This window comes from Alligator mississippiensis, chromosome 3 (genome assembly GCF_030867095.1).
Source record: "Alligator mississippiensis isolate rAllMis1 chromosome 3, rAllMis1, whole genome shotgun sequence".
NCBI lineage: Eukaryota > Metazoa > Chordata > Crocodylia > Alligatoridae > Alligator > Alligator mississippiensis.
The window spans coordinates 118,948,271-118,971,642 of record NC_081826.1 but is presented as its reverse complement, the minus strand read 5'-3'; the positions used below and the strand labels follow the sequence as shown (position 1 = coordinate 118,971,642).

General features: G+C 42.6%; 1 protein-coding gene across 5 annotated transcripts; it reads right to left on the bottom strand.

The window, feature by feature from the left end:
• Positions 1 to 1,225: 1,225 nt before the first annotated feature.
• LOC106737123 (serpin B6-like) lies at positions 1,226 to 23,073 on the bottom strand. Of its 5 annotated transcripts, none has more exons than XM_006276930.4 (8): positions 22,965 to 23,073; positions 17,351 to 17,472; positions 15,318 to 15,495; positions 11,311 to 11,448; positions 9,884 to 10,001; positions 9,544 to 9,686; positions 5,674 to 5,841; positions 1,226 to 2,589 (listed from the first exon to the last, which is right to left on the bottom strand). In XM_006276930.4, exons 3-8 carry the CDS (start codon positions 15,483 to 15,485, stop codon positions 2,185 to 2,187), a joined length of 1,140 nt encoding a protein of 379 aa, XP_006276992.1. In that variant the 5' UTR covers positions 15,486 to 15,495; positions 17,351 to 17,472; positions 22,965 to 23,073; the 3' UTR covers positions 1,226 to 2,184. The 5 variants fall into 5 exon arrangements, with proteins under 5 accessions (XP_006276992.1, XP_019346067.1, XP_019346066.1 ...); XM_019490522.2 differs by having other exon boundaries at positions 22,974 to 23,058; XM_019490521.2 differs by lacking the exon at positions 22,965 to 23,073 and adding an exon at positions 22,482 to 22,592.
• Positions 23,074 to 23,372: the final 299 nt, after the last annotated feature.

The window sequence follows — 23,372 nt, the reverse complement described above, 5'->3', positions numbered from 1 at the left end:
CTATCTGCATTTAACCTTTTCCCCTCTAATTTTAAAGCCTTTATTTTCTTTCCAAATTTAAAACCTTTATTTTCTTTCCTCTACCACACTCCCTTCCCAACAAGAATTTGCATGAAGATTGGCATCACAGCCAATTTGGGCATCATCTAAATTTTTTATTTTGCAAAAATGTTATTGGAGTAAAACAAAACCCTTTAAACATGCAGCTTGTAGCTACAAGCCTACAATACAGGCCCCCAGCCACCCCTTCTCTCCACCCAGACTTCTGTCAAGGCTTAGATTTTCCCTGCTGCTTACTGGGTGCTAGTCAAGTTCAATGGCAATAGCACACCCAATGAAGCCACACAACTGAAATGAATACTGGCTGACAAAGTCTCCTCGACTACTGGGGGTGTGCAAAATGGGCTGTATTCAATTTGGATTCGACCCGAATCGGGGGGAGTGATTTGATTAATTGATTTGGATCTCTGTCCCGATTCGATTCAGTCGAATCTAAATCTGAAGATTTGATGCTAATTCAGAGAATCAGTCATTCGGCCATAGACACAGCTTTAAATGTTTTTTCTTTAAACAGCTCGGCGATTGGCCATGGGGGGACTCCACGTGCCCCCCCCCCAGATCCAGGAGGCACCAGTCACTGAGCCGGGTGTTGGGGGGGGGGGGGGGGGGGGGGGGGAAATCAGTGTACTTCCTGGTGCACCTGGAAGTGGACCAGAAGTGTTTCCACTTCCGGGTCTACTGCCAAGTGTGCTGAGGCCCCACCCCCCCATGCTCTTATGCGATGCTCCATCTGCCCCAGCATCACAGCATTCAAGAGCTACCTGGTACCTCTCTGTGTCTATATCCAAATCGTCTGTGTCTATGTCCAAATCGTCAAATCTTTCTGAATCGATTCAAAGAGTTTAAACGGGCTCCTGATTCTATTCGGATTCAGAGATTCGGCCACCGAATCGGGCCAAATCGAATCAGTGACTGAAGCTTCACACAGCCCTATTGACTCTGTTCTTGCATGCAGAATATAATGTTTGGCTCATAATCATAAGGGACTTGCCTATCCCAGCAGCCATACTGTGTCCCTCTCCTGCTAATACCATTTTCATTTTTGCTTTCCCAAAGGGATAGTGGGTGCCATACTGTTTGGGGAATGTATAATATTTAATTGGTTGGGTCACGCTGTAGATGAAAAGCTGCAGTTTATTAGTTAAAGAGAAGCAACAATGCCACATCATTTTGTATTAGTTCTTTATTTTTGGTTCAAGGAATATAAACAGCACAAACTGCTGGATTAATAAGGACACTTCAGCTGCAGACTTTGGTAGTGTCAGTCTTACAAACTGCTTAATTAAATATTTTTGTCTTTCTGCTTTGTCATATTAAAGATACGAATATCAAAGCGCTTGTGATATAATGATAACATATCTTGTAAGGTTTTTTTCCACATATTACATATTAAGTAATTTTATGAGAATTCAAGAAACCAAATTAGATCAATACGTGGTACACAAATTTGGGATGAAATCCTGGCTCCGCTGACTTTTATCAGGAATTCTAGAATTGATATCAGTGGAGTCAGGATGTTGTCCCCAGTCACTGCTCAGCCATTCCCAAGTGCAGACACAACTGTTCATTTAACAAAATCTGTTATTTAGTTGCCCAAGTTCCTTTTGTTGTTTGGGGACAAAATTCAACATGCAGCAATTACTCTGGAAGGGAAGAGAGCAAAGAACAGTTGGAGGTCAAACAAAAGTCAAGCAAACAATCTTTTTTCTGCATCTTAGCAAGTGGCTTGTAAAATCTGTTTAGCAATCCCATGGATGAGAACCATATCTGTGAAAGTGTAATTTCTTATGAAAAAGGAAGTGAACACTGGGCAAGGAAGTTCTGGCTAACTCAAATATTGCTAAAGGTGAAAGTACTCAGAACTTAGACACAGAAAGAAAAAAAAAGGAAAGGCATCTTCCAGGAAGCCATGAAAAGGCACCATTTTAGGTCCCCCAAGAGAACCTGTTAGTTAAAGCTATGATTGTATTTGCGTAGAACACTGTAGAAAGTGGTCAAGGCACAGAGGTCAAGGCATTATGTAGTTAAAGCTCATTATGAATTTGAATCTTGCTGCACATAGCCAAAACAGACCTTAAATAGTAGCAGCGATAATTTTACTGGGGTACCTGTTGCATTTCTCTCTTACGGGGAGCAAAATCTGCCAAAGAACAGAATGTTGGAAGTTTTGTTGTGGCGGATAAGGAAGAGGAAAGGATGATCTGCCGTGAACCGGGGTACAATCATTGCGCACCGCATCATGACTACAGCTGCAGTAGCAGCTGCTGCTTCAGTGCCTTCTTCATTCACTTCTACAAAGGACTTGTGAACCACCTGCGACAGATATAGGTCTTTGTTGCCTGCCATTCCAGATAAGTCTGCCTTGTTTTGGTCAAATGCATCAGGCATTCCCATGCTGCTCAGCAAAGTCTTCAGGTCGTAATTCTCTTCTAGTTTAAATCTGGGTAAAGAAACTTCCACTTCTGTGTAGTCCATCATTTCTGGATTTATCCAGTCCATAAGTTTCTCATAGCTAAGTTCTCTTTCCAGCTAAGGAGAGGAAAAAAACAAAACCAAACCCACATGGGTGAAACACCATAAGTACTAAACAAAGTGAACAGTGACCACTGTTCATGCATCTGCACAGAAGAGATGAGCATCTTCCCCAGGGCTACAGTTAAAATGTTGCTGCTGAACTACGAAGCCAAAAGTAATGCTAAGCAAAAATTCATATTTGTTTTTAGATAGTCCAGGTGAGATTAAAGGCCTCTTTGTGGTTTTCATGGTACACATCCATACTAAATAACAGTCCCTGGCCCTTACCTACCCTTACTATCTTATTAGTGTTTACTCTATGAGAATAGTCCCATTTTATATATGGAAAACTTCAGACACAGATGGGACAACACTTGGTTAAAGTCTAGGGTAAAGCTAGGAATCTAACCCAGACCTCCTAAATCACAGACCACTGACTTAACCACAAAAATGCCCTTCTTGGCATCATGTTAGTGACAAGACTACATTGACTTAACATGTAGCAGAGGTTGCAAATGTTAGTGCAACCCTGCTATTTAATCATCCTTTGGCAACTGTGGAATCAGAAAAAATATATGCCTTAAACTTTGATTATTTTAGTTATAAGATGACATAACCGCTTTGTGTAGAATTGCTGGCTCGGTACAGTAGAACAGATAAGGGCAAGTGTTTGTTCTTTGTAACTCTTCTGCAAATGCTTCGCTCACCGCGGCCTTGAAGGTAGAAAAAAAAAAAAAAAGTACGTACAAAGTAGATTTCCAGGTGCAAGAAGGAGGTTTGTGAACTAACCCTATCTCCCCCATAATTCCCATCCTGATAACAGCAAAGAAATAATGAAGTAATATTATAGCCGCTTTTCATGCTAATTTCACTATATGATCACGTGAGTTGTAAGCGACTGTTAAAAAGTATATAAGCCTCCTGATTTTGCTCTTGGGGGGGGGGACCCCTTCCAAGTGCTTGGGAAATCCATGTCACTTTGGAACTCCCCCTACAGCTGTAGTTTCTTTTGAATAAAAGCTTCTGCTGACCTGACCCAAAAGTACTCTGTGTGTGTTTCCACGACACAACCTTATCACAGTATGGCATATATCTCTGGAATGGAGAGCATCTTTAAGACTGTCATGTGAAGCAGCCTTCAGACAGACTATTAGGTACTATGGGGGGCACCTTCTTAAACCTGCAACAGTTTTACAAAGGAAGATGTGTCAAACATTAAATGGTTTTTGTGAACACAGCAGTTACTCCACAAACCCCTTTGAAAAACTGCTTGCCATGTTCCGTCTTTAGCCTGAATCCACGTGGCCCTCGTCAAGGTGTGTCTCTCTCTTCAGGAACTCTGTACATCATGTTAATTGAGACTTATTCAACTGGGACACAAGGTATTTCATAGATTTCATAGACATTAGGGCTGGAAGGGACCTCGGAAGATCATCGAGTCCAGCCCCCCGCCCAAAGGGCAGGACGTCAGCTGGGGTCATAGGATCCCAGCAAGATAAGCATCCAGTTTCATCTTGAAGGTGTTCAATGAAGGCGCTTGAACAACCTCCGGCGGCAGGCTGTTCCAGACCTTGGGGGCTCGGACAGTAAAGAAATTCTTCCTTATGTCCAGCCTGAAACGATCTTGTAGTAGTTTGTGACCATTCGTCCTCGTCATCCCTTGGGGCGCTCTGGTGAACAAACGTTCCCCCAGATACTGGTGGTCACCCCGATAAACTTGTAGGTGGCCATCAGATCACCCCTGAGCCTGCGCTTTTCCAGGCTAAAGAGCCCCAGGGCTCTCAGCCTGTCATCGTAGGGTCTGCTTCCCTGACCTCTGATCATGCGCGTGGCTCTTCTCTGGACTCTCTCAAGCTTCTCCACATCCTTTTTGAATTGTGGAGCCCAAAACTGGACGCAGTACTCCAGCTGCGGCCTCACCAAGGCCGAGTACAGGGGGAGAATGACGTCCCGGGATTTGCTTGAGAAGCATCTATGGATGCAAGCCAGCGTTTTGGTCGCTTTACTAGCCGCAGCATCGCATTGCAGGCTCATGTTCATCTTGTGGTCAATGATGACCCCCAAGTCTCTTTCTTCCATAGTGCTAGCCAACATAGCACTGCCGAGCCTATAAGGATGCTGCGGGTTTTTTTTCCCCAAGATGGAGAACCTTGCATTTATCGGCGTTGAACACCATCAGATTCTCATCCGCCCACTTGCTGAGCCTGTCCAGGTCAGCCTGGATCACCCGCCTGTCTTCTGGCGTGGATGCTTTGCCCCAAAGTTTGGTGTCATTGGCGAACTTGGCCAGTCTGCTTCTGACTCCAGTGTCCACATCGTTAATGAAGATGTTGAACAGTATGGGTCCAAGGACAGAGCCCTGGGGGACCCCACTGGTCACAGGACACCACGATGAGTGACTTCCATCAATTACTACCTTCTGGGTCCGACCCCGGAGCCAATTTTCCAGCCAGTGGATCGTGGGGGACCCAAGGCGACAATTGGCCAGTTTCTCCAAGAGACGATCATGGGACACCAGATCGAAGGCTTTTTTGAAGTCAAGATATATGACATCAATCTCATCTCCCTTGTCCAGGTGATAGGTCACCTGGTCGTAGAAGTCAATGAGATTGGTCAAGCAAGACCTACCCGCAACAAACCCGTGCTGGCTATCCCTTAAGATGTTGGCGTCGGCCAGTCCATTAAGGATGGCCTCCTTAATAAACTTTTCTAAGATCTTCCCCGGGATAGAAGTCAGGCTGATGGGCCTATAGTTAGCCGGATCCACTTTCCTCCCTTTCTTGAAGATAGGCACCACGTTGGCCTTCTTCCAGTCTTCGGGCACTACACCAGAGCGCCAAGAGTTTTCAAAGATCCGCGCTAGAGGCTGGGCTATGATGCTCGCCAGCTCCTTGAGTACCCTGGGGTGAAGATTGTCAGGGCCGGCTGACTTGAAGGTATCCATTGCTAAGCACAAAAATCATATCCCACTGCCTCCTTTGCTAAACCTGGTGATTTAGGAGACTGAGATTTGAATTAGAGGTTTCAATAGGACTTAACCAAACTCACTTCCCTAGCAAGATATTTCAGATGTGTTAGCATGTGGTAAAAGTGTCTTACCTTTTCCAAGCCAGTGGTTTCATCTTCAATGTTATCAGGAAGCAAAATGATCATACTCAGCTCATTATCAATATACGGGAGCTCCAGGATTTTGGTTTGGAACTCTCTTATGCATGTCATGTTGAATTTAGCTTTCCTGAACATCATCTGCACTGGTTTGCTCTCATTCTAAAAATATACAAGTATGTCAATAAGTATTACAAAGCTAGTGTATTGGTACACAATAAGGAAAAGTGGGACATCATTTGAGATATTTGAAAACAAACTGGACAAAGAAGATTTTGTAGGGAAATGGTCATTGTTTTGACCTTTTGAAAAGGGGAGGGGGGAACCATTACTTTTATTAATTAAGAATGGGATTATATGAAATCTTTCTGTGGAATCTGCATTTAGGCAAGTGTGCATTCTTCTGTGTCCCTATGCTGTTTATTCTTGACAAATAAGTCAATTTTATTGACCTGTTTTCGTACTTGCTTGAAATAGACAGGGAAGGTCTTATGTTTAGCCATTTCTTACTTAAGCCCTGCTGTCTCAGAAATACAAAAGGCACTGTCTAAAATAGTGCCATGTTTACTGTTGTAAGAACAACTAAATTCAAGTTCTGAGGCGATTAATGCCAAATACAATCACTTTTCCCTTCACTTACCTATTTTATTTTTTACTACTTCCTGCCATTTTTGTATGGTGCATAAGCTAATATTAGCATGCTATTTCAATAAGAAGTCACCTCTGCATATAAGCCCCCTCCATGTTTTCAGGCTCAATTTTAGGAAAAAACCCAAACAAATAAAAAAATCCCACCTTTCTCCCAATATAACCTGGTCCTTGAATCAGAAGCCAAGGAAAGGATCTAAAAAGTTAAATACACCAAACATGCCAAACTAAAAACAAAGAAGATACTCTATAGAAAGACAAATTTCATCCAAGGCTCACCATACTGTCTTCAGCCTACAATTCCATGTCAAGCAAAATATATTTTTAGTTAAACAGAACAGAAACTGTTTAGTTTAAATAATGCCACGCCCTTATTGAAAAAGCAGAACTGAACTGTAGTTCAACATTCAGATTTCATATGACATACAGAACCAACACCCTGAATCCAAACTGCCCTAGTTTTAGGGCTTCAATATCCAATTTGATATTGGATATGGGCAATCTGGGTCAACAAGCCACTGTGGCTTTTCCCAATGTGAACTGAGCTCACCCCACTGAAGCAGATGACACTAAACAGCATGGTTAGCAAATCAGGCAGTATGGTCCGTAGGGTTATCTGGCTTTACAGTCAGATCTCTTCGATTTGAGGATTGGTCAACCGTGCTGATAAAAAAAAAAAAATCAACTGAAATTTTCATGGGTATAGGTTGTAGCCATGTTGGTCTAAGGACATGGACAGACAATGTTCTTTGGGTAAATCTGATATCTTTTATTAGATCAATTCATAGTTGGAAAAATTCTTCTTTGCAAGCGTTCAGGTACAAACACCCTTCCTCAGCCTGAGGTGTGTTCGTACCTGAACGCTTGCAAAGAAGAATTTTTCCAACTATTTTAGTAGGTCTAATAAAAGACATTGGATTTACCCCAAGAACCTGGTCTGTAATTTTTATGGATCTCTTTGAGGGGGAAAAGAGCTGACAATCAAAACAATATGCTAATTTATTCTTTCACTCCCTGTCATTCAAGGAAAGATTTGGCCTAAAAGTTTAGAGCCCTTAACAACCTCTACCTTAAATTTAAGGATTGCTAAACAAGAGTTTGAATATTTGAGTTTAAAATGGCAAACATGGTCACATGTGAATGTTGCCAGTATTGTCTATCAAGACACCTATCAATGCAGGAAGAAGCGGGAGTGGAGAAAGAACAGTGCAACCACCTTTTCCTGATGATTTGACCAGGTCTTGGGAAAGGAACAGGAGAAAAAAAAAACAACTCTTGGAGAAGATTAACAGTAGGAAACTGATGGGAAAAAGACAGGATGCTGATAAGACTGTTAATGTGTTAAAGGGCTGCCAGCAAGTTTAGGAAAGCATCAAAAGGAGACCGGATGCACACCATGCAGGGGTTATTTGACACCTAGCAGTCTTTCCTGCCCAGAGCAGGAGGGCTGGACTCAATCTCATGAGGTCCCTTCTAAACTTCCGTGAATTTGGGACTACCTGGCTGAAATCAACTCTTGACAATTCTTTAGTTCACCAGTGACAGGTTATCCAATATAGACTAAGTATAAAAAAGCAAGTCTTGCAAGGACTGAGGTCTGCAGATATCGCTAAATCTTGTAAAATGGGTTCCACAGTTGTGGGCTAGCTGCCATGACAGCTGTGTTCAACTCACATGATTTGAGAGATGTATAGTACCTCAGGAACATACCACACACACACACACACACACACACACACACACACAAATAATCATTCATAAAAAGAAAGATACTCTTAGGCAGCACAAGCCAATTCCTCCTGTTTTGAAGATTTGGTTCATGATCTCATTGTGGCCTAATATTCGATGGAGAAGGACAGTAGAACCAAACTGTCCAAATAAAGTGGGGGGGGGGGGGGAGAGAAGGAAGTCCTGTGCAATATAACTTAAGGCTCTTTTCATAAAAAGGCTTGGAAGGAAGGTTTGGCACTAATACCCTAAGGTACTTTACTTTACACATCAAAATGGCATTTTTTCAACTGTGTAACTGCCAGTTTTGGCACTTATGCAAAGTTCACATTTCTATTCCCTGTGCAACACTGATGTTTAAATAGCCACACGAGTACTGAGTAAGCATGCACAGCAACCTGCACACTGCTTAGCAGAGTAATGAACCAAGGTGGACAATACAATTCCTTCTACAAGAAAGTGCACCTTTGACAGCTTAAGAGGGAATATCAGCATTCATTCTAGGAAAGAAGGCTCACAAAACAACCATGGGGGGCTCCACTTTCATGCAGTGTTTCTTGTTCTATAAATGAATTGAATTCTTAGAAGAGGGTCAAGTTGCCTGTCCCTGTTAATGTCACTTGGAGACAACTTCCTAACTATGGGTGATCTTCTGCAAGGAGTAGGGCTGGTCTGTCACCATGGTAATTGCTACTCTGGAGTAGCATACATATTATGCTTTCAGATGTGGGAATTTGCATGAAGCAGGATTAGTCAATAACAAGAAATTATTTTTTGATCTAAATTGCCTGGAGACCAAATACAGGAAATCTATTTTAAAGCAGAGTAGTCTCATTCTGATTAGAGACATTATATTTAAAATCTTTTCACTTTACAGTCAATAAGAGCCAGATTCTTTTCTCACTGGTGCAGTTCTAATGATTTCAGTGAAATTATTCCTTACTTATACAAGCAAGAGAATTAAAACCTACACAGACATTTATGCATACAAAATCCTTAGTGCATTAATGAGATGTGAGGTTTACAACTACTGTTTGCAATTTTAGTTTGTAGCAAAAATGAGATAGAAATTCTGTACATAAAAAAAAACACCCAGGACATTAGAAACCAGAAAGGCTAAATGATTTCCAGCATTTCTGATCACTGAAAAATGTTGTATACCAGCATTTTGTAGAATTCTTCAAATGTTCAACAGTTTATCCACATTTTTTCTTCCAGAGATCATTATTGGCATTTATGTTTGGTAATTAAGTTCTAAGCTACCTCCCCCCAACTCCAAAAAGACATAGGAAAGATGACAGAATGAAGGCAACAGAAAGGCCACATTAAATTTAAATATTTGCTAGAAAGCTTCCTGTCAAATGTGTTTATTAGGGAATAAAAAAGGAGATGGAATTGTAAAGATTGGTTAGGGAAGCCCTAACTCATTATATTTCTGAGTTAAGGGCAGTGCATCTTACTGATTCCCCCCCCCCCCCCATCTCATACCTTGTTAATTTTAAATGGTTTTTCCTTTGTGTGATCTTTGCAGAATTGGGTTTCCCAGTTGCCTTTGAAGTAGATGGCATTCACCAAAACTAGTTTGGTCAACGAATTAATAATTCCCTGAGCCAGCAGATCCTGGATTTTACCTTTAGGATACATTGAAAGAAGACTAGTTTTTAAACTGATAGACATGTAGCTAATCAACATCTGATACACAATCTTTTCTACCATCCATAGAGGAAGAAACTGTAGGAAACCATTTTTTTAATCCTTCCTATAACTTGCTATGTCCATTGCTTGTTATGCAAGCTTTGGCTGTCTAGGAGTTCTGCAAGTCACGCACCTTCAGTCTTTTTTTCTACCCAGGCATTTATGTGTTTTCTGGAGTCTTCTGGAGCATTTGAGAAATCAACTTGTTCCAATGCTGCATGGTAGAATTTCTGACACGACTCTGTAAATGACTATGACAAGCAATCAGATACTATCTTAACAGTATAATTTTCAGGTGAACAATTAAGGGATTCTTAAATTCACTGAGAGTATATATTTCTTCCTCCATGCTATTCTTCAAAGTTTCATAAAATAGTTCTCTCTAACATAACTCAAATTATTTCTATGCCAGCCCTTCACTTTTGAAATTAGGTCTTTTGTCATTACATTTTCAGTCCGAGTATCTGCATTACTGAGATCAATAGAGTGGCATAGAGAATAAATTGCTTCAGTGGGACAGCATAAAACTGTATAAACTCCTGTCTATGGAAGCATTTTTTGTAATTCTTCCAAATGTAATCCTGGCTTAGGTCAGGTGAAACCCAGGGTCACTACTTCAAAGTGATTTTTTACGGTATATCTGGCCTATAACCATCTATTCTTCAGGTGCAATCCTTTTAAACAGAAAAAGCCTTATGAAAGGCCTGATGTGCAAGTGCCATCAGGTCAGTTGTCCTATGGCTAGATCAAAAACATAGTATGTAAATTGGAAAGACAAAGTAAGTTCTTCTGTTTTAGCAACTAAACGCTAAAATTATGCCAAATTTAAAATTTACAGTAACTAAATAATTAAACTTTGAAGAAACTTGTGATCCAAGTTCATGCCTACCTAAATGCCCATTAGTAAATAAGTTACTACAGACTGGGGAAGCTGGTGGGATGAGTCTTGATGAAAAACAAATATTGTTACATCTTTAGAGATTTTCAAAGGACTTCTTAATTTTCTGGGCACAAAAAAAACAGAGTAACATTTGTTCAGAAACATGCCTCTGATTCTCATGTTAAAAGGGGAACCTATATAGCAGAGTCCACATCATTTTTAGGTAAGCCTTCAAAAACTTTTCAGTCCCTCTTCTGTCTTGCTAAAAACTGCATGCCCTTGATGAGCCTCCTGAGTGAGACAAGTTAAGTACAATAATCCTAAACCTACAAAATACTTCTTATAACCCACAACAATATCCATTTCCCTGTTTAATCCTTCTCAACCACCAACTAGGAAAAAGCCTTCAATCCAGAACCCAGGCCAAAAATATAACAAATATTAATGGAATCCTGAATAACTGGACTCTTTCACCAAGAACACTTTGCTCCAGGTCTGAAGAGTTCAGATCTATGCATTACCAAACAGAGACACCTCAGATGAACTGAAATGTCAGGATTATGTTTGGAGACAGTTTTCATTTTTAGCAAACCAAACAGTAACACCTTTATTTGCACTCAGAAGCAGAAGGATAGCGTGTACCTAATTGTACAAGACCCACAAAATGAATATTTACTTACTGCAAGAAATTCATGCGTCTTTTCTGCATAGAGCTGGTTGGCAGTTCTAAGTGTGTACTTAGTGCCTGGTTTGTTAATTTCTGAGACAAGTGGCTGGTAACTCTTGTGAATATCCTCTGCTTTGCTTAAACAAAGCACCTAGAGAAAGAGAGAGATTTGTATTTAGAAAGGCTCAAGTTAATCGGCACTACTTTATCTAGAAGGCAATATAATCCTTTCACCAATGTAAGAGACGAAAGTTGTAGTTTGAACATTCAAGGAAGCCCTATACAAGAGAGAAGCTTTCCCAGTAAGGGAAAGAAAACACTTATAAAGCATTATACAGTCGGTCACAGTGAAGGGTTAGCAACATGAGGGCTCGGCTCACTCAGAGGGAGTTTGTGCACTTTCAGGCAATAAAACCAAACATTTCTGGACAGTTTAAAGAGAAGTCATTTCTGCAACCTCCGTGGACACTTAATGCAGCCCCAATGCTGTGGGTTTGAATAAATGCACTAAGTATAAACCTGAATAGCTTTTACTTGCTATCATTCAGGTGACTAAACCAACCGATATGGGGATCAGTGCAAGGGCACAAAGATCTTAAGGCTTCCAAAATTATGCATTTTCTATCTACACGATTCCAATCAAAGTTGCCCACACTTAGTCATATAGACACATTCTTCTGTTCATGCAGATACTACCCAAATTATCAATCAGGCTCTAAACCAGTGCTGTCCAACTGGCAGCCAAAGGGCAGCATGCAGCCCATAAGAGGTTAATTTGCAGCCCCTGGACTCCCACTCAGCCGCCACTCCTCCCATTGCTCTGGCTGCAGTAGTAGCCCGGAACTACAGGCTCCACGAGCTTCTGCTTCCTGCCTCTGCCCCAGAGGGTGGGGCAGTGCCATGTGGCACAACCCACAACGCTCGGGGAACCCAGAGCTCAGGGAGCTGAAGGTGGAGCTGGGATGACTACAGCTGAAGGTGGAGCTGGGATGACTACAGTGCACTACAGGGCAGCATGGGAGCTCCCAGCTGCAGGTGAGGGTGCGGTGCCTGCACATGGGATGCAGCACCAACAGGGCACACGACCCTACCCCCATGGTGTAGCTCATGGCCACTTAGAAGTTTGGCAGTCCTGCTCCAAACAGGAGTCTTCTGGTAACTTAATTCTTTCCACATTACACACATACATACATCATTCATTTATTACATTCTAGAGCATCTTGTCCAACACCAAATCAGCCAGGCACAGAGTAATTGGTTCTTATTTTTAAGGCAACTCTCGGGTAGTTATTACATTCCAAGGTGGACTTTATTAGGTACTAGTTGATTCAGCAATTCAGGGTCTGTGAGTGCTTGCTGCAGCAATTCAGCTATCATCTCTGTTTTAGGAATTTTCCACTACTCTAATTAGGCCCCAGCTTCCAGTTTAACCAAGCGTCATAGGCTTGAAAATTATTCTGTTTCCAAAAAGAAATTCCGAATAATTTTTTTATATCCATACCAAGCATGTCACCACATCCAATTAAAAAGAGACACATAAATGTAAAAAGATAATGTAAATTTTCCATGAGACAGACTCATAAACAAGGACAGTGACATCCTGCAGGAGGAAAGAAAAAAGGTGCTTATTTTATATATAATGTGGAGGGCAAACATCCCTTATTTTTTTACTTTGTAATCATAATTGTTACTTACCAAAACTAGTAGGTTGATTTCTTTTTAACCATGATATTTATTTACATTATGCCTGTAAGCAGTCATTCACCTAGAGCTTCCAGCTTCATTTTACAACTCAGCCTACAATTAACTATTACCATAGGGCTCTACTATTGTCCTTGCTTCTTTCAAAGAGGGTCAGAGTCTCAGCCTTCTAAAAGCAACTTTTTGTAACATTATTTCATATTTGCTTTGTTCCATCCCCAAGTCCGTCTTCTCCTTAATAAAAAGGAGCAGCTGATATTGCAATAAATTATCAAGAAGTCTCTTGGGAATATATTCAAGAATAGCTCTGGCTGTCATTTCATTTTAGACAACTGCACTGAAGTACCGTAAAATTAATACTCCAGAACGTTTTTTTTTCTGACGCCTCCCTTTTTTTAAACACAATCGGAATTTAATAGAACAGAACTCATTAGCAATTTTCCTAGTATTAAACATTTTAGTGAATGAAAACATCCTGAAGAGGCTTTTCAAAGGGAAAAAACAGCTTATTGCACTGGGATGTAGTAGACTGCCAAAATAGTCAAAAGAGTCAAAGACCTAAGGAGGCTTCCAAAAGAGCCATTTTTATCAACAAGGGAGATGAACAGATCAGTGGTGAAATGACCTTCACAGGACATTTAATCACCCAATTCAATCAAATGTAGTCTGTGACAGGACATAACACCACTGGCAAGGTTTCAAACTAACGTGATTTAGATCAGGTACCTTGCATGTCTATGCTTTCAAGTGAGGTGTCAATCTGAGGCGAGTCCCACAAAGCGTAAGGAAGAATTTCAGATATATAGCAGTATTAAAAAAGCAGAGTGCCTTTGTGTTTATTATTATTTGGAATCAATACTTAAAGTTCAAATGCAGCTCGACTTCAAGTAATCTTGTGAATAAAGTTATTTTTCCACATATCTATTCAAATACTTGGTTTCCTTAAACAAATACATTACAAAAAGACTGATGTGAATGCCACCATTTTAACAGAGCTGCTGTGTAGGATGCTATTTTCAAGAAGAGATTTTTTTCCAAAGGAGTTAAAGAATGTTCCCACCCACTACGAGAGTAGGAAAATGTTACTACAAGGACATGTAAAGTTCAGCAAAACCTGCAAGCATGGTAGCAATTGAATCATTGCACAAAATACAATGAGCATCAGTTCTAAGGAATTAAGGTGGGGTTAAATCCTAAGGAATTCAGGTGGGGTTAAAATGCACATTATAGAAGGTGAAAGTTTAGACATGTTCCCAGAAGCCAAGTATTGAATAGTGCTCTAGTTGGAGAGCCTGAAATCTAATTTCTAAATTCATAAGCTGCTTGCACATGTTACAACAAAAAACAAAAAGCACCTTACAAGAAGCAGCAGTGCATTATTTCAGCCCAGCTCTGCAGCATCTGTACAGTTCAGGCACTTCCGCGGGGCTTTTTGGCGCTTTTAGCTAAAGCTGATTCAATCAGCTATTAGATAATACTGCCAAAAAAGCCCCGCTGAAGTGCTCTGTAAAGACACTGGGCGAGCTGGGTCCAAATAAAGTGCCGCCTTTTTTTTTTTTTTTTTTTAAACCTCTGCAAGCAGCCATAATTTTTATGTCAGAAAACCTATAAGGGACTATGTTAACCCCACTCTCCGCCCCCCACCCCCATTAAGAGAATCCCAAAATGTCAAAAGTACCTGAGGCATGGTTTACATTGCACATACCTACAATACCAAATTCCCCCTCTCTAAAAGCCTTTTGTAGAGAGATTGACCTGATCCCTGACCTCAACTGATCCTGCTACTTTCAAGTATGCCTGTATTTTCTATGTCTTATTACTTCTAAGTCTTGAATTCTGCCTGCGTCTTTGCTGGACTGCTCAGCTGAATTTTGGAGCTCCATACTTGGCTCCCTGCTCTTCTTGCTTTAGGCCCTCTTTTTTTCTAGAGCACTAGATCAAGATTTGCCATTACATTTTTAGTAATCCACCCAAGATTTGCAGAAGCAAGTAGTTTTTTTTTATTTGTTCACCTTAACATATTAAAAAGGGATGGATTTCCAGAAAATGCTATGTCCATTTACATTTCTAGATTATTGGTGCAATCTGATACCAAGATGAAGAGAATATCCAAAGGACTAAGCTGAAGAGAATATCCAATTCAGCTAGAGAGCTCTTTTCTACAAGGTGTTGCTTATGAGATACAAAATGCAGAATTTTGAATACAGGGACACTAGGATGACAACAAGAGCTTTATGCAAGTACAAAGCACACAGAGGATCTGCTGCTCAGATTCAAATACAAACATTTGTTTAGTGTTTCAAGTTCTTCCAAACATACCTGTTTCATCTGGGCTGCAGTGTTACCTTTTGTACCCAGAAAAACCATTGACAAGGCTGAGGAAATACTAAAGGGAGAAAAGAATACGTTCTTTGTGCTGGCATTTTCACTCAGCTTTGTGAAGAGACTGAGTGCAAAAGAAGTACTAGCTGCACTGAGGGTATCCATAGTTCAGAACCTGTAAGAAAATACAAAAAAAGGCTTGATTTTGCTTTAATCCAAACTGCAAAACATGATTATTTGAATCTGTACTTTATATGGATACCCTTACCCACTCCTTTGCAGGCAGACTGAGTCATGGCAGCTGTTGTCAGGGAGTTTCTGGAGTCCTCAAAGAAGGTAAGGCTCCCCAGCACTGCCACTGATCTTGGTACCAGCACCCCCACTCCAGTGCAAGCACTACCCCCCATTCCTCTCTTCCCTGCTCCAGCATGGGTTACCTCTGTGCAAGAAGGGAGGGACGTGCCCACTGCAGCTGTTGGCCCAAACTGAGCCAGAGGCAGGGAAAGCCCCAAAACTGCTCCTGCCCCACTTAGGCTGAGGGCTGCAGGGAGTGCCAGGCCAGCACAATGGCTTGGTTTACTTCCTGTCCTTCCCTCTCCTCCTTCCCTTGCTGGCCTGGCTGCTTCAACTGTGGCTAGCAGCGGTGCAGACTGCCAGACAGGACTAGGGTTGGCATGTCAGCAAGTGATCCCAGGTTCTCCCAGCACTAGCAAGTAAGGTGCAACTGGAATCTAATGTCTGCACATATGGCGTGACAGGAGGTACAATTGTTGGGACTGTGGATCAGGTCCCTTTAGAGGAATGTCTATCAACAGCCAAGTTTATTTTTAAAGGTAAGACACACTGTAAAATGAAATATTTCATCTGACCCAAAACAGCCCTATTTTTATCAGTTCAGTTGCAGAGCTGCGAAGAATGTTACTTAGACAGCACTAGCCAGGATACATGGTTTAAGCTCCCTGCCCTTCCTGGGAAGAGATACCTCAAAGATTTCCTGTGCAGGATTGGGCAAGGTATTTAGCCACAACTAAGCCACAACTAAGTTTGGTTAGGGGCCTGGTCCTGACAGTGGACTCTCCAACCCGAGTCAGGCACCAAGGCTATACATACACAATTCATCTGGAAAGTTGGGAGTTTCAGAGTGAGATCTATTAACGCACTGAGGTACGAGTCCAAAGAAAATGTTGAGGATGTGTTAAAAGCCTTGGAGAGGGGGAGAACTTAGGTGTCTTACTAGTCAGTATCTTCCTTTGCTCAGGATTCATAACCCTGAACCCCACCCCCTTCTGCAGGTTCATTCAAAAGCTGAGCAAGGTGTGGGCCATTACTTCCTTTCAAAATGGAGGAGGTGGTGCCCCCTTTATCCACTAGCTCAGCAAATACAACTTCTTTTCCTAAGGGGTTCAAACACACATCTTCTGCCTCAAAGCTGTGCTCAACCTATAGTCTGCTGCTTAGTTTGGAGTGGGGGCACTCTCTACCCCTCCAATTGAAAAACTTCCACTTTGCAGAAGAGAATTAAAAGATGCACCTAGTCAGAGGAGGACAAAGCAAGAGGAGAGGGGAATTAAGCCCAAGTGTCCTACATCCTGGGGAAATTTTCTGACCACCGAGCAGGTCACTAGAAGGGGAGCCCTACCTCCTCTCACAGTGTTCTTAAAGAAGCAAATCCTACTTTAAGCATCCAAGTCCTTTGGTGGATCTAATCCTTAGTATCTGTTTTGCAGGTTCACATCTCCAAAATGGCAAGAGTAGGTTTGACCTACCTCACAGGGGTACTGAAGAATACATTAAAGGTTTTGACAATTTTGCAGGCTCTGGTGATGGAGCCATTAAGACTTCACAGGTGGAAAAGAACATCATCTCACGTACTTACAAATACCTTTTAAGACCGAAAAGATGCTGCTGTACCTTGTTTGTAATTGCTTTCATTTTGAAAGAAATCTTTCCCTTGAGTACACCAAGAAAACTGCTTACATGTCTAAGAGGAGAAAGTTTAGTTATGAACAGGCAGAAGTACGAATTCTCACCTTATATAAATAGCTCTGTATAAGCTGCGTGTATCTTCAGCTCACTTGTGTTCACACAAGACGTGTTGCATACAAGCCTGCGTGCCAGGGAGTCTAACAGAAGTCAGCAGGAATAAGTTGCCCTATTGGATACATAAGGAAAAATACATAAGATACATAAGGAAAAATAAACTGTCTTTTTAGTAATTCTGTTGCAGTTTAAGGAAAAAAACCTCAAATCCAATCCAGTTCATGTTTCATAACAGAGAGTATCATTTCAACATCCAGATGTGGAGGTGCTCCAGCCTGGCTGTGCCCAGGGGGTGGCATGATGTGCCATGGGCTGGATGGTGCCTGGGCCACGTGAGATTGAGGGACCCACTGCAGGCTGGACAAAGTCTATCCATGGGCCGGATCCAGCCTGTGGACCATATTTTGCCCACCCCCGAGGTAGATCCTGCTTAGTTTAACTCAGTTAAAAAACCCTGTTGTTTCAGTAATTCATACACGTGGCTGGGAGCCAGGTAACCTATTACAGGCAGTCCTTGACATAATGGTTATAGTTACAACGAAGGGCACTTACAACACTTATAAATTGATACCCTGTTTAGATTTTGTGACGTCAGTTTCAACTTTCAACTGACGCTCGATCCATCGCCATGGCACGCCAGCGAACAAGTTTGCTGCATCGCTCATCTCCCTGGAGAACAGCTGTCCAAACTTCCTTGGACACTTTCTTTAAGAAAGCAGACAAGACTCCAGAAAAAACCTGCAGCCAAAATCTGAAGAGGGCTATTTAAGTGATATTAATTGCCATTTGACATTAAATGGTTTGCGACAAAGAATAAATGCAGTGAAATTATTAATTACTAGCGCTGACTAATCCTTTACCAGAAGCTAACTTACCTCTTCCTAGTATTTTATTAACCTTCTGGGATTCTGAGGTCATGTTCCCGACAGCTGTTGAACTAATAAGTATCCTGCTTTGCCAGCAAGGCAGTTTTATACTTGATCGTGAAAATCAAGTGCAAGGTGCAAATCTTGAAAGGTGAGGAAAAAGCTGCCAAACCCAACAGATTACCAAACTTGTCGTGACAAAAAAAATATAAATTTAAGTCAGGCAAAGATTATTTAGCCTTTTAGAAGGTCACTTAATGTCCTGTAGTGCATTCCACAGGGCCATGACATGAATTTCAGGCTTACACACTTATCATCAGCATGTCTGGCTGTTTTAGGAGTTAGCTGCTTACTGTGAGGAAGGCTATTTTGTTTAAAATGGGACGTTTTAATAGAAACAATTAGAACAGGGCAAATGGTAGGTTTTTTGTGGTGCCACTTGATTCCAAGTTTGAAACCTCTTGCTTATGGTTTGCAACACACTTATTGCCCAACCCATCATTATCTATCATTACTTGGAGCAAAATGGCTACAAAACAGATCTTCCTAGAAGGTTTTGAAAACCTTTAGTGGGAGGTTGAAAAGTTAAAGTTCATGGCCAACAACACACAGAGATTAACGTGTACAGGGTGAAATCACTAATATAAATCTGGCTTGACTCATCTGCCATGACTCACTTCGTATGCTGAATGCCAAAGTTACATTACAACAGCTCTTGGTTCGATTGCTGAAACAATATATGATTAGGAAGTGGTTAGTCAGCCTATAGCAGTGTGTACATTGGGCAAGTACTCCACCCCTTTCAAACGGGCTGCTCACACCCCTCTCGTCTACAGAAATAGAGGCAGGACCAGAGAATACATCTTCCATCTACTTTCTACCATAAAGCAGGGGCGGGCAAGTGCTGGTTTGTGTGCTGAATCGGGCCTGCGGCAGATTCCATTTCCCAGCAGTCTGTGGAGACAGCTCCTTCTGGCTGCCACCACCGGACCCAGCCCCACCGCCTGGGCACCCGAGCCCATCTGCCCTGCACCTACTGCCAGGCAGGACATGCAGCCAGGATGGGGTCATTGCCCAGAGTGAGGCAGGTGGCCAGGAGCCTCTGGGATCTTGCGGGGGGATGGGGCAGAGCCACAGTCCACTTTCCACAAGGCCCTGTGACAAATGCGGGTTCCACAGGCAGGGGCATGCAGGCAGCAGATCATGGCTCTGACCCTGTGCTGTCACCAATACAAGATCCCAGCCCCAGAGCAGCTCCCCACCCAGCCACTCGCCCTGACCATGCCAATTTGGGCCACTCTCTGTGGAAACCCCAGGAGCAACAGAGCCATGACTGTGGAGTTGGGGCAGAGCACCAGTTCTGTGGCCCAGCGATGTCACAGTGCCACTGCTCCCAGGGTCTCCAGGGAGACCGGCTGGGTCGAGGGCTGCTGGGAAATGGAGTCGGGCCATCAGCCAAATCTGCCACTTTGCTCACCCATGCTATAAAGAATAAAAGACTGATGTTCTAGCATTAAATAGCATGCTGGTGGTGGGAGGAAGCAATTCCCTAGCTGACACAAAGCCTGTGTGTCAAGTAGCCAGGACACAAACTAGGGACTTGCTATAGAATACTGTAATCTATGCTGCGCAGCAAAAGAAGACAGGATGTACAAGCCACTTCTCCTTAGTCTCTGGACTGGAATTAGCCCCTACCATCAGAATGAACGTTATAAACATGTCACCATTTTAAAGTCCTGTGGTTTCGGGGTCACATATTATTCTGCCGTTATTTAAAGGCCGTTATACAAAATGATGCAGGCTTGATATAAGTGAGAGTGCAGAAAAAAGGGAAAAATCTCAGTGCTGGTACCTGTTCTGTTCTCCATGGAAGCAGAAGACACAAGACAGCAAATTACAGGCCTGATTGATCCTAAACCCCACTGACAAATTTTTTCCCCAGTGCTCTGCCCATCAATCATGTTGCCTTTTGATTGGAAAAAAAATAAGTTTGTCAAAACCCTCCATATTTTGGGTAAGCAAGTTACCAAATGACACTCACTACAGTCCTAGGAGTGAGGCAGTCATTTAGGAGTAGTAGAAATATTTGATGCTATTTGATTTTGAAATTGTTTTTAAATCATTAACAATATGTACTAAAAGCTCCCTTAAAAACAACTCGAGGGCAAATGTTAGGAAGTAAAATCCTAGGTTGTTTCCTCTTTACAATAATCCTATTAGAAGAACACTTTTTCCATCAGACTTAAATTTCCATTTAAGCATAATATTTTTATGGTTGTTGGGGGGGAAACCAAGACAAATGCTCCAGTGTTTTGTTTATGTGCCATGGGAATTTAGGCATACTAGACCCTGGCTCCTTTAGATCTGGTTAATCTGATACCTGCTACAGCAAGATAATGGGAGCTCCTCTTCCTTGGTCAAATAGCAAGTGTGTACATAACCCAAAAGAGGATGAAACATTTCAGAAAGACCAGTATTGGGACTTCCTCCAAAGCAATATCATATTTCCTTTTGTTCTGTGGAGTACATGACAAGGCAAGTTTCCTGAGAGTTGCTTATATTAGAATTACTTTTTGGGTCTAAAGTAAATATTTTGGAGGGCATGCTGCAGAATGGATTCTGACAATAGCCACCAGCTTTTTGGTCATAAAAAAGTATTTTCCTTCCATTCACCAAGCACTGAGCTAGGAAAAAACCCTAAAAAATAACATCAAAACCAAAAATCAAGTCCGTTTTAGAATTAACTTGATAACAAATAAAACCCCCCTTCCTTTTTTTTAGGATTGAGATACTTTAAAAAAAATACACATTGAGATTCTAAAATGCTAGAACAACATTGCAATATAGCACAGACAGGCAGTGGTAAAATCCTGGCCTCTGATGCTGCTGAAATACCATAGTTAATGAAGTCACAATCCTTAAAGAAATCCACAAAAAACAATGAGAGGTATTCGGAGTAGAGGCAGGAAAAACCATTTTCCATTAAGGGAAAAACCTGTTCCTCCTCCAAACCGGGCTAAATTGAGACTTCTTGTCCTTGAGGTCTGTCCCCTAATACTTTCACATCCTGAACAGTTCACTTTCCTTTTTATTTTTTGCATAGCCCCGGCTTCATAACTGCCATCCCACCCACAACCTCATTTTGTCAAACTCCAGATTCCAACCATGGAATCTTCCCATGCTTTTGTCTGCCAGATTAAAGACACTTCCACCAAAAATCTTCTCCTGAAAATGGCTTTCCTCTTCCCCATGTTATCCCTTTTGCAAAACAAGAGGTTTTCATAGTTTTCAGACTTAAATCCTTTCCAAAGGCCTATTTCACATATTGTCTAGCTGAAGCCAGTTAATAGACTGCTCATTTGTTTTCAGATTCTGCACTGTACTCCCAACCTCACCATCTAGGTTTGTATGATTATGTCAAAGTTGTACATAATGAGAGAGAATATGTTCATTAAAAAAGAAATGAACAAGAAAGCTATTGTGTTCTTAAATTCTTTGGTTAAAAAGACATGTACAACTTAACTCTGTTACAGCCTCTTGTCTACTGCATTATACAAATCCACCATGGGACACATCACACCTCTTGATGGTTATAAAAAGGGCCTACCCTAGAACAGTGCTGTCAAAAGCAAACAACAAATACTGTAACAAACAATTCACATTCATCTCTTCTTGGATGAAAGTCAACACCACTCTCTTTTCTGTACTCCAGTGTTTTCTGCATCTTAAACAGTCATCTGATACTAAGAATTGTATATGCAATTCTGCATCTGTTTCCCTTGAATGGAAAAAGAAATGTTCACACGACAATCATTTTGATAACAAAATCCCTGATCCTACAACAAGTTCAATATAGCTTCCTAATTCAGCAGGGTTTTGTATGGGGGTCCAACACTACACCTCTAAGTACTTGTGGCTACCTTAATCCTCTCATAGCGTGCACTTACACCAGAGACTACCGATCTATCCGAACCTTCCACATTGTCAGCAACACACCTAACTCTATTTGAACAGAGGAAAACAGAAGGTGGGAACCAGGGAGACGTGCAAGGCATGCAGTGAGTCCAAATTTAACCTCTAAGTTTCCAGTGCAATTTTACTCGTGTGGGCCCACCCCTTCAAAAATATCTTCCAGTACAATTGTCAGCCCACAGACTCTCCTGAAATTCCAGGCGAGAGAGCTTGCTGCCAGGATTCAGAATGCAAAATCGTCAGCAGAGAAATCCTACTTTAAGGCAAGTCTTTTAAGACTTACCATAGATTTATACCAAGGAAGAAAGCTAACTGCAAGGGCTGGTTGCCTCCTACACTTCGGCGGCAGGCTTCAGTTTTAGAGCCCTCGTGGTCTCCAATTAGGCAAGCGCGCCACAGATGAAGCCCCGTGCCTCAGTGCCACTCAGACCCCTACCCCCTGTCTGATCTGCTGCTCCGCTCTTCTCTCCCTGATGTCCAATCTGTGGCTGTACTCTCCCGCACCTGAGGAGGCTGCAGCTTGCCCAGCCAGGACGCAGATAAAGCACGGCGCCAGGCGGCTCAAGCAGCAGGGCCCAGTGCCACCCGGTGCCCAGCAGCACCACGGCACGGGCCCGCCTAGACCCTGCTGCGTGCCAGAGGCAGCAGCGCTCCCCAGGACACCTTCGGAAGCCGGCTCCATCTCTGCCACCGCCTCCCCCGCCCCTGCAGCCACAAGGGGCCCCCGCGGCTGGCGGAGGAGGGTCCCCCCGCCCCGGGGCCCTACCGCTGCGACCTGCCAGAAGGAGGAGGAGGAGGAGAAGCGGCGGCAACAACAACAGCGACTGCGAGCTCGGGCGGCCCGCTCCCGGAAGCGGCGGGAGCCAAGCAATGGGGCGGCGGGGCGGGGCCCGCGGAGGAGCGCGCAGCGCCGGGCGGTTGGGGCCGCACGCGGGGTTCTCACGCGCGGTGGTTGCACGTGCACACGCGGGCATACACGCACGGACATAGCACGCGACAATGCCACACACGCGCGCGCGCGGACCTAACCTGCGGTAATGCCACACTCCCACACACACACACTTAACACGTGATAATCTCGTACCCATGCTCACACACACACACACACACACACACACAGACTTAACACGCGACAATGCCACACACACGGGGACTTAACCTGCGGTAATGCCAC

What these genes read in the sequence shown, in the direction of transcription:
- LOC106737123 (XM_006276930.4), bottom strand. Translation starts at nt 15,485, where the DNA reads ATGGATACCCTCAGTGCAGCTAGTACTTCTTTTGCACTCAGTCTCTTC. An exon ending in CTGCAGCCCAGATGAAACAG is followed by an intron (nt 11,449 to 15,317) that starts GTATGTTTGGAA and finishes CTCTTTCTCTAG; the next exon opens with GTGCTTTGTTTAAGCAAAGC. An exon ending in GGTAGAAAAAAAGACTGAAG is followed by an intron (nt 9,687 to 9,883) that starts GTGCGTGACTTG and finishes TGTATCCTAAAG; the next exon opens with GTAAAATCCAGGATCTGCTG.